Source organism: Gobio gobio (genome assembly GCF_949357685.1).
Source record: "Gobio gobio genome assembly, chromosome: 6".
Classification (NCBI taxonomy): domain Eukaryota; kingdom Metazoa; phylum Chordata; class Actinopteri; order Cypriniformes; family Gobionidae; genus Gobio; species Gobio gobio.
The window spans coordinates 21,551,641-21,569,972 of NC_137102.1; the positions used below are offsets into that span (position 1 = coordinate 21,551,641).

Consider the following 18,332-nt stretch of genomic DNA (forward strand, 5'->3'; position numbering starts at 1 on the left):
ATATATATATATATATATATATATATATATATATATATATATATATATATATATATATATATATATATATATATATATATATATATATATATATATATATATATATATATATATATATATATATATATATATATATATATATATTAAGAAAAAATTCCTGTGGAATCAACATAATCCTCTCTAATATTCGAAAGAGCTTAAATTAAAACCATCCCAGGACATTCCTTAAGAGTAACCACTAAAATGCTAGACTCTTTGGATCCTGTTTTTAGTTAATTTGACATAAAACATTAGTTGTACCAGAGGAATCGCTTTATAAGAACGCCTTTTAAAAGAGAAACTGTTTGTTACAAAGTACAAAGGTTTTGTATAACTTAAATGAAGATAAAGTATGCAGGCACAAAAATTTGATTATTCTGTTGTCTAAAATTTAGGAAGACTGCATTCCCAATACACGACTGGGAATTACATGATTTTGCTTTCAGCATGACACCATTCCTCACTTTTGACATTTTAATGTGTAGTTGGATGTGACACCAAAAAAGTCACAAAACACAAGTACAAAAAAGTAGTCCCTTTTTTTCTTTTTACAAAAAAGTCACTTGTAGTACAAACCCCTCTTATAAGAGGGTCAGCATTTCTCCTTCACAGAAACCCACTCCAACATTCGGAGATTAAGTAAATCCAGTTTATGGCACTTTCGGTATGGCTGTCCATCTACTTCTGCCAATGTCCAACTTGACTGGATTCTGTGAAAACTATATTGTGTAGGATGTTCGCTCGCTCCCTTTTTAGGCTCTGTAACAACGGCAGAGTCCCAAGACACAGTGGTCCTCTGTGGGATTCTCAGGTAGCAGGAGAATAACGTTCCTCCACTTTAATCTGTCATCAAATAAGGCCAACATAAAAGCCATTGTGGTGAGGTGCTACGTCTCAGCAGATGAAGGAGAATGCGTCACAATCTCTACACCATCTGTCTCTAAGAGGTTTTCTGTATCCTGCTTGGCTTCTTCCTCAACCTCAACCTCCAACTCGAACTGAAACTTATCTCCACCGTCAGTTCCTGTTTCGAAAAAGGGAGGGGAGGGACTCTGTGGTATCATGCTGTGGTACCAGTTCCTGTTTTCTTCTAAAGTGTCCAAGATATCCTGCGCATCTGGATGCACCAGGTCTGCCCAAGTCTCCCATAGCGGGTGCACGATGTAGTCAATGAAACCAACCTAAAAGGAAAACAAACACACGATAAGTCCCTTCTAGAAATAGCCAGACTTGACCAATCCCAAAGAAATGTGCTTAATTGTATTGAATGTCCACTAGTGTACAGTATCTTCAAAGTATATTTAAAAAAAAAAGCTATCTGCAGATAATATAATAATGAAATAAATGGGCATTAAATGTTCTTAACACACTTAAGTACACTTTTAAAAGTCCACTTTGTAATAATGTCAAATTAAGTAAGTGCATTTTAAATAATAAAATATAATAATTATTTAACATGCTTTAAAAAGTACACTTATTTTGATTTGTCGACTAACATACTAAAGCACATGTAAAGTGCTTGACTATAATTTTAACTGTAGTGTTACTTCATATTAGATGTAAAGTTAATATATTTTAAATATACTGAATTGCAAATGTGTAATTACAAATATATAACATTCCAGTTTCAATAGAAATGACAAAGTATATACAGTATTTCATAGACAATAGTAATTATGAAAGCACATAGGCCTATACAAATGTAGTCCTACTTAAGTGGGTCAAAAAAGCACTCTTAAGTTCACTCGTTTAATTTAATATTCAATTAATTGTAAATAACATTCAGTTAAATGTTTGAAAAACATTACATTTAGTTCACACTTAAGTATATTGTTTAAAGTATATTATTTCCATAATAAGTGCTGTTTTTAAAAGAATGCTAAAGTGCACTTCTTTTTCTATAAGGAATGACTTGCAGGCGATGGATTCTTTGGATGCCCACCTGAGACTTCTCCACTGAAGCGGTGTGTTTGTCACACATCGGGCTGATCTCCATGCCTCGCTCTCTCTCTCTGTCACCCTGGTGGAAAAACTCTTCCATAATGCGGTCCGTCCATTGCCGGTACAGATCCAATGGCTTGGTGGGATTGCTAAGATCGGCACAGTGAACCATATTTCGTAAGACCTGTGGACATAGTGACACAGGGCGTTGAATGATATTGAGGAAGTAGTGAAGAACTGAATGTTGTTGTTGAGGACACATAAGCCAGGACTCACCTGTATCCTGTCTGTATAGTTGTCAAGCAACAACACTCCTGAACTAGTCACCTTCTTAGTCTCGACCATTGTCTTTAAGTCAGCCAGTAAGCTCATGTGCTTGGACATGTCTGTCGCTAGTACCTATTGAGAGAGATTTAGTTAGGGGAATTACAATTGTTCAATGAAATTTTGCAGCCAAAATTCCAATTTCAATAGGAATCTGTGCAGTTTTGTGCGAGGGTGAAAAACGTTTTATTAAAGTTATAGGGCCAGATTTACTAAACAGGGCAAATAAGTGTGAGAGCGCAATTCCAATAAAAAAAAAAAAAAACGCCAATGGGAGGGGAAAGTTCAGCACGTGATCTACTGACGACGAGCAGATACAAAGAACACAGACGCAGACCAGATCATTTCCATAATGACCTACGCAATCTACCAAGAGCAGCGCAAATTAGTTTCTGGTTTAAGACATGCTTTTTTGGGGTGGTAAATAATGGCGCAAATACCAGCAAATTGGCTAGCACAAACCCTAGTATATGATTCATTTAAATACTCTCTTCCCATAAATTTTGCGTCTGAAAGGGAAACTCCTACAAATGCATATGCAATAAGGTCAGCCGCAAAAATAACCCTATCCACATATTTTCAGCGCTCATTTTTCACTGTGTGTCTTTAGTAAAGCCTGACAGTACTTTTTTTTTAAAAAGAGGGTTTGCGTTGGCACAAGCGGTTAGTAAATCTGGCACTTAAATTATTATGTTTGGTAAGTATATACAACAAGGTCCTATTAGTTAACGTTAGCTAATGAATTAACTAATTAAACAGCACTTTCAAGCTCAAATACTTGCATTTAATGTAAATGTAATCTACAGTATAATGCATGTTCTGTTTAAAATTTTGCCAAAATTTCTCTAATGAGGCCGCACCTTAAAAATGTAACAGTTAAGTGTAAAATGTCAACGAGTACAAATTCTACCTACCAAGTCAATGACCATTTTCCTGAGAGACTGTCGCTGTTTCTTGGAGAGGTTTTGGAAGATATCACAGTTTTCCCCTTGCAAGAGCTTGAAACCAACCGCTAGGTGATGGTTCTCAAGAACAGACTCATCATTGTACATGAGCGCCAGCTCGGAGTCTGCAGTAAAGAGAGGTATGGTGTTTATGAGAGACATGAAACAGTCATAACATTGAGGCTTTGTTCTTCCATATGGTTTTAGTTTCAATAACTGCAGCAGTTTGGATCCATAAGCATGCATAGTCTTCAATATGTAAAGGGAGGCGTAGATAAAAACACACTCACTGGTATTAATTAGGAACTGGTTTGAGACCCCTGGGTGGTCCACATCGTGGATGGCTGCTGCAAAGATAGCGGCCAGGATCTCCAGGTCTGTAAAGACTGCCTGTGAATAATAACGACGAAAGGACTGTGTTAAACACCGCGGATCAACTTTCCTCAGTGCATTGAACTTTGTCAAGTACTGTATGTCGCACACAGTTTAAGCATTGTAACTCTGCAAGTTGAAACAGATTCAGCTTTGACTTTGTTTGCTGACCTTTAATAAAATCAAATATTTTGTAGATAAAAGACAGCTTTTATTTTTGCACTAAAAGAAGACAAAGCGAAAACCAGCTGCAGACAAAACATGCAGGCCGTTTAGAGATTAGAGGGTTCACACATGAGGAAGATTAAAGACAAATCAGTTCAAAGGGCTCAGAAACAGCTATGACTGGCTACATATACGAGTTTCTTACATCCAGTGCGGGTGTGGACAGCAGGATGTGCGTGGACTGGGCCACATCAGCCGCGTGTAGACTGTTGTGATAGGCCACGTCTGCGTGGTAGTGGTCTTCAAGGGTCATCATGTATGTCACAAATGTGTCCACTGGGATCTTAAATGTCTTCATTAAATCTCTCTCCTACAGAAAAAAAAAACCTGCTTTAGTTACATGTAATTTAAAGAAACACATCTCTTGTGGGATTAGCTTTTTTATGTACTAACCTGAAGGATGGCATACATGATGCAGGTCAGAGGCCGTTGGTGAGAGTGCTCTGCGACTTTGAAGATGTTCAGACCCCACTTGTTGATGTTCTCCAGGTCCTACAAAAGACAAGAGAGGATCCGTCCAGTTACGGTACAAACGTAACAAAATTTCCATGCAACAGGTGGTATGTTACATACAACTATACCTTAGAGAGCAAGTCCTCCAAATCTGTTTTTACGCCGAACCGAGCCGTACTGCTGCTGCTGGACAGACCAGGGACATGTGTGACCTTCCTCACCCCGCTGATCTGAGTCATGAGCTGCTGCTGCCTCCTCTTCCTCTCCCGCGATTTCGAAGTGGGCGAAGGGATCTCCAGTTCATTCTGTTTATCTACAGGGGGAAGAGGTTTCGGCCTGTTACTCATGAGATTGTTCATTTCAGCACTCGCACACTCAATTCACAACAGCAGCCGTGAGTTTTCAATCTCGCCGAGTGAGTTCAAGTCGCCAAAAAAAGTTTGATATTAGTACAACCCACCTACGATAAGTTTTCTGCCAAGTTCAACAGTTGATGCAACAGTTTTAATTGTTTAATGCTGATTTGATGCTGGTACTGTAAAGCTGGATCAGCAAAGTCTTACTAGTTACATAAGTTAGACAGTAGCTTGATGGGAACAGAAGTACAATAGTATCCCAAAGTGACACGACCATGTCCTTTTTTAAAAAGTGTATTGTTATATTGGTCAAATCTAAAATGATGGTTTACAGTTTAAACCTGTGTTGTTCAGTTTGTCAGCAAATAACAAAAAAATAACAGAAACTGTTTTGTTTGAATAGTATTTTTGCTTAACACCAGTGTCGAACACATACTGGCTACTTTTACTGACTGCAGAACATGTTGTGTTTAATAGATTTTATGGTGTTTTTTGAATGTTTTTATGGTCTTTCGAAGTTGTCTTTATTTATGGTAAGTAAACTAGATTAAACATTGAATAACAAAAGGGTTTTAGTTTTATGTTAAGTGAATTACACTTTCATATTATAGCTAATTTAGCTTTTGTTTATGGTGAAATTAAGTTGTAAAAAGCCAAAAAGGTTTGAAACAAACCATAAATATTTGAGAAAAAACAACATATCTTCTAATAAAAAGTACCTTTGGCCCAAAAGTTGGTCCAAAGTATAATTTTTTTCCAGTGTATGCTGATGCCCATCCAATTTACAGTATAGTTGTGTCTAATGTTATTTCTTCTGAAGTCTTTTAAGAGAAACATCTGAGACAGAGAAATGTCCCATGCCCTCAAAACCACCTATTCTTTCTTCTATTTCTAAACACCTCTTGTTTCTCAGGCAGGAGAGCTTGAGCTGTGTGTGAGCTCTCGGTACCACTGCATATTAAGAGTGTTTGTCTGAAAATCTCCCCGCGGATGACTCTCCTGTTGATGAGTAAGTGTGTAGGCTGTAGGGCTCTGAACGGCAGGGTTAGGGGAGTACAGTGACCCTGTGGCTTCTGAAGCAGACTACAGCTTCAGCCCTCCTTTCTCTCACACACTCTCACGCTGTGTAGATGCCAGACCAGATCAGACTGGTTTGAAAAATAGAGGTGCAGGCCTCCTCTCTCTAGCTATCAGTGTTTTCATGCTAGACGGCCTCTTTATCCACAATCTTTTATCTCTGTCACCATCTGAGACATGGCTTTCACCAAATTTCTCATGATGTTTCGGTTTCTCAGTTTAGCCCACTAGTCTGAAACACTGTATACTGTGAGTTTGGAACGACATGAGGGTAATTAATGGCAGAACTTTCATTTTGGGGTGAACTAACTCTTTAATCTATCTTCTCTCCATATATCTATGGTATTGCATATTATAAGACAATGAAAAGAATGCTCAGACTCACCTAAGAATGTGTTGGAGATGAACTCGGACACCTGGTTTCCAGAGCGACTCATCTCAGACATATGTGTCAGTTCCCGATTCAACATCCTCTTGAACTAAAACAAACATCAAGACAAGTCTTATTAAATTCACAGAGTATAAGTATTTCTGGACTTCTTATTCTATGAATTGCCAAACAAGCAATGCAAGAAACTCAAGCCACATCCAAATTAAACAACCAATACATGGCAAACACTGTGTGCCGGTTAATAACCCACAAACACACCTTAATGTAACCCCAGGACACTGAGAGCAGGTAGTTGACTTCAGGCATGATGGAGTCTTCAGTTCATTGCCTAAACCCTGAACGTTTGAGTTATACAAACTCTTCTCAGCTCAAACACAAGCACACCGCTGACTCCAGCAGCAGCCCACAGTCTCTCCTGATCTCATCCCTCTGTATTCTGTTTCACATCCCAGCCAGGTTCCCATAAACAACAACAACAAGGAGAAATCCAGACAGAATTCCATGAGACCTGCTGCATCTGCCGTACTGTGTGTTTTCAACACTAAGTCTTATTTCTCTCTCTGTTATTTTCCGTCTCGCTTTCACCCTCCTCCTCTTCCTTCTCTCTGTCAGTCTCTTTCTCTCTCTCTCTCTCTCTCTCTCTCTCTCTCTCTCTCTCTCTCTCTCTCTCTCTCTCTCTCCTGTCTTTACACTCCACATCCTTTGCCACAGGAAAGACGGATGCATGCACATAAATATGCAAATCCCACAATGCTCTGCTTTTAACTTGCAAGACTAACAATGATGTTTTTAAATTTGTATATGCATATTTTTATTCAATATCCATGCATGGTACAAAGTAACTTTACAGTTATGGTATATATGATCTTTGGTCTCTAGTAATTTCTTAAATAATCATATCAGAGAAAATTCTCACACCATCAGAGCCAGCCGAGTGATTGCATGAAAAACCTCCTCCACAGAAATAATATGTACTCAACTTGCACACAAATACTACGATTATTCATCAGTCCCGCACATCCTCTGCATGTAATGACAAATGACACATCAGCTGTATTCTTGCAATATATTGTTCTGTACTGGGAAGTTTTAAACATGGTTTTGCAACAGCCTATGATGTTAGCTACGGCAAGGTCATGGGGGCAATTCCCAAGGAATGCAAAATTGCTACAATGTATATCTCGCTAGTTGCTTGCTTCGGATAAAAGCATCTGTTAAATGCATAAATGTAATGAAAGTACACTTCAGCTGATATTATAAAAGAACTAGACACTGTCGTACTGAGATCAACAAGTATAATCTTTCTATTAGTCTACAGTACATGTACAAATTTTTGGTAGCACTTTATTTTACAGTCCTGTTCCCCATGTACATACTATGTACTTATTATAGTAATTGCAATAACTGGGTAATAACTAGGTACTAAATCTGAACCTACCCCTAAACCTAACCTTAACCCATAGTTACCTTATATCTAGGGACAAGTGTTGCAAATTAGCCTTTGGCTATATACACTGTGATACAGACATCAGATTGTTTAGTCAAAAAGATCTATGTTGGTGGTATCTGTCCCTATCAAATAAATTATTAAATAAAAAAAATATTAACCAGTATTTTCTTAGGTAAGTATACTGTAAGTACACGTAAGTGTACATACTGTAAAATAAAGTGCAACCAAGTTTTTATATAAATACAAATTATAATTATTATTTATACATACTTAAAATGTATTAATATTTTTATTTTTTAACATTAAACATATTTTGAAAAATAAGGATCTATATATATATTTTTTTGTTTTAAATTAATCAAGTTGTTAATAAATTGTCAGTTTAAATGAATTATTTAAATGAAACATTACAATTAAAAGTGCAGTTTTAAAATGAAACGTAATGCACAACACATTTGAGAAATTCTAACTCCTGCACTATTTCCTGTTTTCACAGAGTTGGCCATTTATTTTTTCATTAATCTATTTACATTTTTGCACACAGCTAAACATATTCCAAAAATCATTTCTTATAAAAAAAAAACAACATAAGCTAATATCTTATACCAAAGAGGACAACCAATCTCCAATAACAGACACAGATAAATCGGTTGCTTATAACGCAGAGCAAAGCCAGAATTTAATTAAAAGTCCACAAAACAAACAAAAACTTACCCCTCTCCAGCTTTTTAGCACACCAAACTTTGTCCTTTTTTCAGAGTAGCACAGTCCCATTGTTACAGTGATGGTGTTTCGTGCACTATTGGTGAGCATTAGGCAAGGCAGTGCCTGTGTGTGAGCTCACTCTGACGGCTGTCAGGAAATGCGTTAGACAAAGTAGCGACTGATTCACCTCACTGTAGACATGCCCTCCTCCCTCCCTCCCTTTCCGGCTCAGGTACAGACGCGCAGAGACCACGCTACTCTTGTTCTGACTACACACATGGGTGGATCTGACTCAATTACTACTCAAAGAACTGCAAAGGTGTGACATAAAGACTCAGACTTCAGTCGTTCATTTTATGACGTGAATTGAAGACGTGCACAATGTAGCTGAATTTCATTATGCATTGGCTTTCCACCTTCAACAATAAATAACTAACAATAACAAATTATTTGGAAAAAATTGGTAACACTTTACAATAAGGTTTCATTAGTTGACATTAGTAGTTAACATTAACTAAGAATTAACAGCACTTCAACAGCATTTATTAATCTTTATTAATTTCAACATTTACTAAATCATTATTAAAATCAAATGTTGTTAATGCACTGCGAACTAACATTAACTAACAATGAACAACTGTATTTTGTTAACTAACGTTAACAAAGATGAATAAATACTGATATATTGCTTATTGTTAGTTCAATGTTAGTCAATACATTAATGTTAACAAATGAGACCTTATTGTAAAGTGTTACCGAAATAATCAACAATCAATATAGTATATGACCATAACTCATTGTGTTATAATTAAGCCTAAATATATTAACTTAAAATATACTTCACTATAAATATTATATTCAATGTAAAAATGTAGCAAATATAACAAAAAAGTATAATATAATGAAATATAATCAAGTTCTGTAAAGTATTTTATTCTATATATTATGACATTTATGCCATGCACTAACTCATTTTATATCATATTTAACTCAGCCTAGGGATTTTCAAATATGAGAAAAAAGTAACAATATATTTGAAATATTTATTATATAAACTATATTTTAGTATTTTACATATTAAAAAATATCTACACATTTTTGTAAATAACATTATGCTACGCCAATAATTTAGTAATGTAAAATATTATAACTGTATTTATAAGCCTATTTTTAGGAACACAATACATTTATTTGAATGTAGATATTTTCCCTCCACGTTTTCATTATCATAATATGTTGAAACTGTTTATTTTTTAGTCTTTAATTTCGACGATGTACTGGTAATTTTCTGCCAGCATATATATATATATATCCTGTGATAAAATGCAGTGTAATTCAGTCTGGAATGCCTCAACGTCAGTGAAGTAATGTACGGGCGTCCTCTATTACTCTATGCTTTCTAACTAGATCTGATTAGGTATCAGGGTAAACAAAGCAATGAGGTCACAACTCAAAAGAGGCCAGTGCCAGTAGCAATACTCAAATAATGCCTGCATGAAAAAAACTGGTTTAATCATTTGGTTTTTCACTCTAAGTAATGAGTGTTTCAACAGTTTCCTTTAACACTGATTCCAGTAAATCCACCAAATCCATAACCACCCACACTTACAGAGTTGAATTCATGTGTTTAAAATAAAATAATAACCGACTGGGCCAAATGCCTTTCACCAAGACAACAAACTGGATATAAACAAGGATGTTACAGTTAATTGGGTAGAATTGGGTAATAATCAGGCAATGAATCAAGTTCTCATTGCATGCTTTCCTGCTGACAGTATAAATGTTTTGCGACAATATCTCTAGATCCAACGTCAACAACTCATCATTAATGATGTTCCCAGTATTAACCTCATAGACATGACCAGACCAGACAGTTGAAGAACAACATACTCAATCCATGTATCATAACAAAAAGAAATCCAGGATTCAAAACTGAGAGCTGTGACTAACCAATACTGGTACACCATGGAAATCATTACTATCAAATCCTAGTGATAGACTATCGTAAAAGATACTTCAGTGGTGTTTGCAGAATACCAAAAGGGGGTATCAAATCCTCCTTATTGCATCGAATTTATATTCTAACAAAACTTTGACTTATTAAGCTTTGACAAAACAGACAAATGTGGAAGGCATCAAAAAGTACTAGTAAGTTTGCAGCAAATTAAAATTTGCATCGACTCAAGCGTGGAAACATGCAGAAAGCAGCTTCGAGTTTTAAAGAGAAATGCTCAGGTGCCATCTCACCTTGTTGGAGGCCATGTCACTAACGGAGCGGTACGTCTGGATGGTCTCCAGCTGGTCCAGACACCAGTCTAGCTCCTCCATGGTCTCCACAGCCAGCTTCTGGTAGGATTCATCTGGTAAGAGACACACGGATATGCATTCAGGATTTAGCCTCTGTTGCATGGCCAGAAAAGGTGGTCCGGCGGGAGCGGTGCAGATAGGGCAGCAGTGATCTTTCATGGTGCTGATGTAGTCATTCTGCTCTGATAGCAGCTGGATTAATAGCTCACTGCTCGCTGCATAGTCCTTTCCATTGTGTCACAGACTCGGTCTGCAAACTCACCTACTGTGCAGTCTGTCTGCTAGTGAGTTTTTTTCTCTTCACATCGCCTTGTGCTGATGTGTCAATGAGCCTCAGACCCAGGGGAGCTTAGTGGGAGGGACTCTAAAACTCATTCCCTATTTCTCTCCTCTTCTGTTGAATGAAAATGCATTTAATTGAAACCAAAGTGAGAGAATAATGAAAATGATTAATGCTCAATAAATTTGATTAAAGAAAAATACAAAACGTCAATATTTCAACCCTGAATAACATTTAGCGTAAATAAAAAACGCCATAATGTATTTTTCCCCATTTATATTAATGTAGATTAAGCATATTTTCCCCTTTTTATCATAATATATCTGAATAGTTTATTTTTGAGTTTTTATTTTTGCCGTTTTCATCATTTCATTGCTGATTCTCATTTTATTCTCATGATTGCACTGTAAAAAAAATAGCAGAAAAACTGAAAACGTACTTGTAATTTTCTGACAGGATATTTTCCATTAAGTTTACAAACATTTCCTTTAATCCTAATATAAAATGCAGTGTTTAATTCAAAATGTGGGGGAAAAGACCTATGAAAATGAATACGGAAAATTCCTCTTTTTTAAGAATGTAAGCCGTATTTTATTTTTTTTAACTTAAAAAGCATTTAAAAATATATTTCACTATAAATATTTTTCACCATCATTTAATATATTCATTGTGAATTCATATGAATGTATTATTAATATAGAGTTTTGCATTAAAGTATTGAGTGAGAGTGTACCATGAAAATAATGTCACAATGCAAAAAACAACAACAACAACAACAACAAAACACAAGACTTCCTAAGTAGGTTTCATTGTCTTAATACAAGATCATTTTGGGGGTTAAAATAAGGGGGTAGAAAAAAGATCCAAACATGTATAAAGTATTGACCTTTTTGGTCAAATTTAACATTTGATCTAATTTAACAAATTGAAAATATACCTTTGACAATAAAGACAGGCTGCTGGACAAATTGTTGACAAGGCCTAAATCTGAGAAGAATGAATAACACCCACTACAAATTTTGCAGAAAGGGTCTGCAATGTATCCGTCAGTTTGAGCGACTCCGCCACCCTTACAGTGAGCCTCTGATCTTTTAGTAGACACAAGCCTTTTCCAAGGTGGTATTGGGATTTAGCGAGATATCAGGACTCATGGAACCCCCCACCACCTCCATTTGATCCCCCGATAGGACTAACGAGAAGGAGGTATGAAATCAAAGCCGGGGCTGTGTTTGCAGGAGCAACCCGAGAGGCAAACTTTACTCCCTTTGCTGGCCAGCATCCAGTCAAAGCTCAACAGGAGCCAAGCAAAGTAAACCACTTCCCCGGAGGTTGAGACGCCGCTAAATCGTGGAGCAGATTTCCGTGCGACATTCAGGCTGGAGTCTCCCCTCAGGCTGCAGCTAGGTTTCACAAAGACGGCAAATATTGTCTATATTAACATTTATTCCCTGCCTTGCTGCAGGATGACCTTGGGAAATATTGCACTGACAAATTCATCTGGCTTCCAGTTCAAACTTTGCTCACAGATCTTGCACACACACCACAACAAATCTCAGGTCAGACAAATGCACAGACAAAAAAAAACATACTTTTTCCCCTCCATGCAGCATTTTTTAAAGAAAAGTTGCCAGTGCCAGCATTTTTTTAAATCATTTTTACAAAACTTTCATGGCCCCCAGAATATTTAGATGTATGAATATCTGAACATACAATGTATCAAAAGAAAGAGCAGAGCCTCTGCTTTTAAACAAAACAAAACAAAAAAACATTGTATCAACACTGAATGTGGGTATGTTTCATACAAAAATCAACATTTTGAATAAAAAGCTGAGAAAATAGTGTTTTTGTCAAAGACTACATCCAGGGGCCTATACCATGAAGCCGGTTTAGCTGGCTAACCAGATATGTTTAAGCTTAGTTTGTGCCAATCCTGGGTTTTAGGTACCATTAAAGTGGTTTGGCTTTTAGCAGTGTTCATCTCCATAGTAACTTACGCTCCACGGCTAACCTGCTCCAGGACAGGTTATGTTCTGGATAAGGGATCTCAAACTGAAATTGGACCAATCAGCTGTGAGGAAAGTGACACACCTCTGATGCAATAAAGTCACTCCCCCTGTTTCTACTCCAAATTAAAGGTCACTAAATAGCAAATGGTTTTTAAAGACTAAAGCGTCTGGCTTTTAACAATGCTTATTTATAATAATAATAATTTTGAATGATTAAGATATCATTTATGTAATTATTATACCCTTAATTAATTACACATGTATCATTTAAGTTAATCAATAATTAATAGGCACTTTGCTAAAATTAATATAAATAGCCAAAAGGTCGTACAAATAAGCTTTAAAATCAATAAATAAAGCTAAAATTTGAAATACAGTATATATCAACTAAACTAACTTCATAACTTTTCACATAGCATGTGATTGACTGTTCACTACTGATGACAACTAAACTCAGGATCAAAGCCTGAGTTGACAGAGAAAGCTGATGATCAGCATCTTGGGACCAACAAAGCCTGAATAGATTGGTTTGGTTTTGTCAACTCTAAACTAATCCTGTAACCCTGAGTTTGTTAAACTATCATCATGGTACAGGCCCCAGATGTGATTCAGAACGATGATCAAAACACAAATGAAGCAGATCGAGTCCATCAACACCCCCAAAGCTTCACAGTCCTATAGCTCGTCCTGGGTCGACATTTAATTCGGTAACATTAGGCAGTTTTGATTTATATCCTTGTGGGACCCAGAAAAAAAAAGTGTTTTGAATTTAGTATTTTTTCATGTCATTACATATTTCAGAGCATAAAGGCCTTTACACACCGGGACGAATATCGCGCGCGCTTATCGCCAGCGTTTTTCGTGACGTTTTTCAGCACGTCTTGAGTGTTCACACCAAGCCTGTAGTGCTCCAGTCAGAAATTGAAGCTTCCGCGCCTCGATCGCCCCCCCGGTGGCTGGTCCCAGTATAGCTCCTAAACCCCGCCTCTCCATGTATTTGAATGGGCGCGAGACACACTAAACAATTTAATTACACTTCAAATAATTGTTTCCTAAAGATGGTTTCTGTCATTTTAGGCAGTTTTTATTACAATAATTTCATTTCAAGTGTTCGTTTTTTAAATAAGTTTAGTTTTAGTGAGTTATTTGATGCTATAAAAACGGGGGGTGTGACGTCATGATTGACAGAGGCCCGAAAGCTTCAATTTCTGACTGAAGCACTACAGGCTTGGTTCACACCCAAGTGATTTTCACTAGCGATGCGCCGAGTGAACATGCACATTCAGTAGATGTGCTCCCGGTACACAAGGTGGTGCTGCGGCACTTTACACTTCTGACACTAGCTTGTCACACAGAAGAAGAAGAGAGACAGTATTTACGTGCTTGCCAAAACCCATAAGACATATTATGTCTATGGCCAAAACCATTCACGCACTTTTTTATAACTGGCAAGCAGCATTAGCTGTTCATCTTCTTTCTTAGTCTACTCACTACTTCTTCGTCGTATCAATGCGTGCTCGGCAAGACCGTTTTGTCCTTGAGAGCCACCAAGTCGTGTTTTACTGTCACTTCAGCAGCTCCAGGCACGTGAACAAAAACGCTGATCTCATTGATCGGCAAGTTTTTAACGCGGCGCGTCAAAATAAAAAAACGAATGTTTTTTTTTTTTAAAATGACGCTTTTACACCTGGCGTTTTGCGCGTCGGTGTGCACACTAACATTGGCGCCCTTTGTTTAGTCACGAGGCGTTAAACACGCGCAAAAATCGTCCCGGTGTGAACAGGCCTTAAGTCTCCTAGGTTTTGACATCATCCCTGCATCACTGCATCGCCCCCAACTCTAAAAAGTTCCCCCAAAAATGAAACTCCTGTCATCACACACTCACCCTCATGTTCTACCAAACCTGTATGACTTTCTTTTTACTGTGGAATAAAAAAAGTGATATTTTGAAAAATGTTTCAGTGTTTTTTTATACAAAAAACGAAATGAAAGTCATTAGATTTAAATGTTGATTTGAAATTCTTGAAAATATATTTTGTGCAAAACTCATTGTGATGCAGTTGAAAGACTGAATATACACAGATGTTCCAAAGTTTGGGGTTAGTAAGATTTTTAAAGACTTTTATTCAGAATTAAGGATGCATTAAATTGAGCAGTTACAGCAAAGACATTTATAATGTTAAAAATATATTATATTCCAAGATTCTAAATGATTCTATTTCAAGTAAATTCTGTTTCCACCAAAAAAAAGCAAAACAATGTTTTTTCAACATTGATAATAATAAGAAACGTTTGTTGAGTAGCAAATCATCATATTAGAATGATTTCTGACAAATCATATGACACTAAAGACTGAAGTAATGATGCTGAAAATTCAGCTTTACATCACAGGAATAAATACAATTTTAAATTATATTAAAATAGAAAATTGTTATTTTAAATTGTAATAATATTACACAATATTTCTGTTTAACTGTGTTTTTTTGTTTGATCAAATAAATGCAACCTTGGTGAGCATAAGAGACTTCTTTCAAAATCTTAACGACCCCAAACTTTCAAATTTTATCACATTAGTCTCATAAACCATGTGTAATGTTTATTATCTTGTGGCTATACATTTGAAACCGGAAATGTAATGTGCTTCCACTGTAAAAAACAACTGTGGCAATGCTGATGAATTACACTTTGACACAGTTAGGAACGCAGCGGCATGTGAATCGAGATTACTAGAAGTTCCTGTGTTCATGTTCAGGCCTCATATTATCCCCACATTTAAACATTTTACCTTTATAAATCACAATAATATCTAAAGTCATTTAAAAGAATCAGTTGACGAGGAACAGATGAAACCATCCCAGCATTTAGCAAGAAAAAATGATTTAAACAAAACATTCAGCAAGTGCGGCCTTCTGCTGTGGGTTGACTAAGACAGCCAATTAATTACTGCGGTATTCATCATCATGCTCCTATGATTGGTCATGTGGCAGAAATACCCCATGCATCGATTAGCATGAACGCAAACGCTTCAATAAATCTGATCCCTTGAGTTTAACTGATGAGTTAATCACTGGGTTCCAGGGAGCACCTACAAATAAAGTGACCACATCCAACAATGAGCTCCGGATACCATGTGCGTAACCGTTGTAAAACCGAGCGAAGGGTTTGCATTAACCCTGCTGACGTCTGTGAGGGATATACAGTGCATTACTCCTGATGAATAAGGTCATTTTAGAGAAGCCTCCTGCGCTCAAGATGTTTCACATATGGAGTCAATTTAAGCCGTGTGTGTAGATCTGAAGCCTGGCATGGATACACACGAATAACAGCATCAATATGTCATCGCCACGGGAGCTTGGGAGAGAACAACGACTGGGCAACTTTCACCAGGGGCCTAAATGAAGCCAAGCATGTGCCACTGTCAACTATTGTTGCCTGAAATTATGGACGGGATCATTTTGGTAAAATTCAGATGATTGAAAGTAGTAATAGATATTGTAAACTATAAATATTATATTATCAGTAATTTTTTTTAAGAAACTGATAATTTTATTCAGCAAGGATACATTAATCAAAAATTACATTCATAATGTTACAAAAGATTTCTATTTCAAATAAATTCTGTACTTTTGTACTTGCTATTCATCAAAGGAACCTAAAAAAGACACTGTATCATGGTTTCCACAACAATATTAATACATAATACATGATACATAACAGTGACAATGAGAAATGTTTTTTGAGGACTAAATCAGCCTTTTAAAGTATTTAATCATTTAATTGCTATTAAAATATAATAGAAAAAAGACAATATCATAGCATAGCATAGCATTACTCTTTCTGACTGTATTTTGAGCAAATTAATAATATAGCAATATGAACATATGAATCCTCTAATATATGTATATATCTATCTTTTTATAATTTATTATTTATAGTAAATTACTATAAAAATACACACACACACACACACACACACACACACACACACACACACACACACACACACACACACACACACACACACACACACACACACACACACACACACACACACACACACACACACACACACACACACACACACACACACACACACACACACACACACACACACACACACACACACGCACACGCACACGCACACACACTAAATTATATAAATATATTTTTATAATGTATTTATATTATTTATTTATCTTTTATAATTTATTTTTATAATGTATTTTGTATAGTAAATTACTATATATATAGTATATATATATATATATATATATATATATATATATATATATATATATATATATATATATATATATATATATATATATATATATATATATATTGTTTATTTATTTATTTGATCATTTATAATGCATGTATTTATTTTTAAAATTAATAATGTATTTATCTGTTGTGTATAGAGTATGCAGATACTATAATTTATATTATTAAAATATAAGTAATATGGTGTTTTTATTTTTTTGTATTTTATTTAGTAGCAAACATAGTATTGCTCATGCTTAGAATGAGGGATTTACAGAAAGTATAGTAACGCACTAACTACCACAAAAAACACAAAATCTACCATGAATCTACTTTCAATCTGATTGATTTTCACTCTTGATGTACACTGCGTTTTCTGTTGTAAGCGTGACAGCAGGATTAAAGGGGTGGTAAACCACGATTTCACTATTCTAACTTTAGCTAACGTGTAATGTTGCTGCTTGAGCATAAACAACATCTGCAAAGTTACAACGTTCAAAGTTTAAAGCAAAGGGAGTTATTTGCTTTTAAAGAAATCAATTCAATTCAATTCAATTCAAATTTATTTGTATAGCGCTTTTCACAATACACATTGTTTCAAAGCAGCTTTACAGAAAGTGCATTTCATAGATGTACAGTAAAAATGTTAGAAAGACAATGTTAAAGAATAATGTTCGAAAAAGTTAATCAATCGTGTATTAATTTAGGCCATAACAATGCTGGCGTTGAGTCGTCTCTTCACAGGCGTGGAGTCGTCTCATCACAGGTGTCGGGGCAAAGAAATCAGTTTCTAAGAACTACAGCAAACGGCCAGTAGGCGACTACACACATTCCTCCAGGGTTGGTGACATCAACAGGCTCAATATTTACATAAACCCCTCCTCCGAGAATATTAAATAAGGGGGGGTGAGGCCATTTTGTATCGCGGCGCTGTTGTGGTGTAGTTAGGCTGGAGTGTTGTTGCCGCGATGACAAGGAAACGCTGTTATTTTCATCCGGATTGCAGGTCTGGGGTACTTGCTCTGTTCAGCCTTCCTTGGGACGGGGGTGCGTTGCAGAGCGTTTAACACACAGCATGTTATATGCACGTGTGTTTGAGTCAGCGGGGAATCAGGCGCGCGCAGGGCTCCCTGCAGCACATCTAACAGAGGAAAACATCCACCGTCTTCGCGATTTCAATGCCAGATTTGCACAACGTC

General features: G+C 36.3%; 1 protein-coding gene across 2 annotated transcripts in view; it reads right to left on the reverse strand.

Annotated features, from left to right (window-relative positions):
- Window positions 1–295: 295 nt before the first annotated feature.
- The window catches only part of pde4bb (phosphodiesterase 4B, cAMP-specific b), a 47,136-nt gene continuing 29,099 nt past the window's right edge, over window positions 296–18,332 (reverse strand). The window contains exons 6-15 of one of the 2 annotated variants that reach the window (XM_079820251.1): window positions 10,525–10,637; window positions 6,117–6,210; window positions 4,427–4,611; window positions 4,239–4,337; window positions 3,991–4,155; window positions 3,539–3,638; window positions 3,219–3,373; window positions 2,257–2,379; window positions 1,982–2,164; window positions 296–1,220 (exon numbers count right to left, since the gene is read on the reverse strand). In XM_079820251.1, the coding sequence (XP_079676377.1) occupies window positions 927–1,220; window positions 1,982–2,164; window positions 2,257–2,379; window positions 3,219–3,373; window positions 3,539–3,638; window positions 3,991–4,155; window positions 4,239–4,337; window positions 4,427–4,611; window positions 6,117–6,210; window positions 10,525–10,637 (1,511 nt within the window). In that variant the 3' untranslated portion in view covers window positions 296–926. Of the gene's footprint in view, window positions 1,221–1,981; window positions 2,165–2,256; window positions 2,380–3,218; window positions 3,374–3,538; window positions 3,639–3,990; window positions 4,156–4,238; window positions 4,338–4,426; window positions 4,612–6,116; window positions 6,211–6,380; window positions 6,740–10,524; window positions 10,638–18,332 lie in introns of those variants that run through there. The other variant, XM_079820250.1, reaches the window with a different exon arrangement.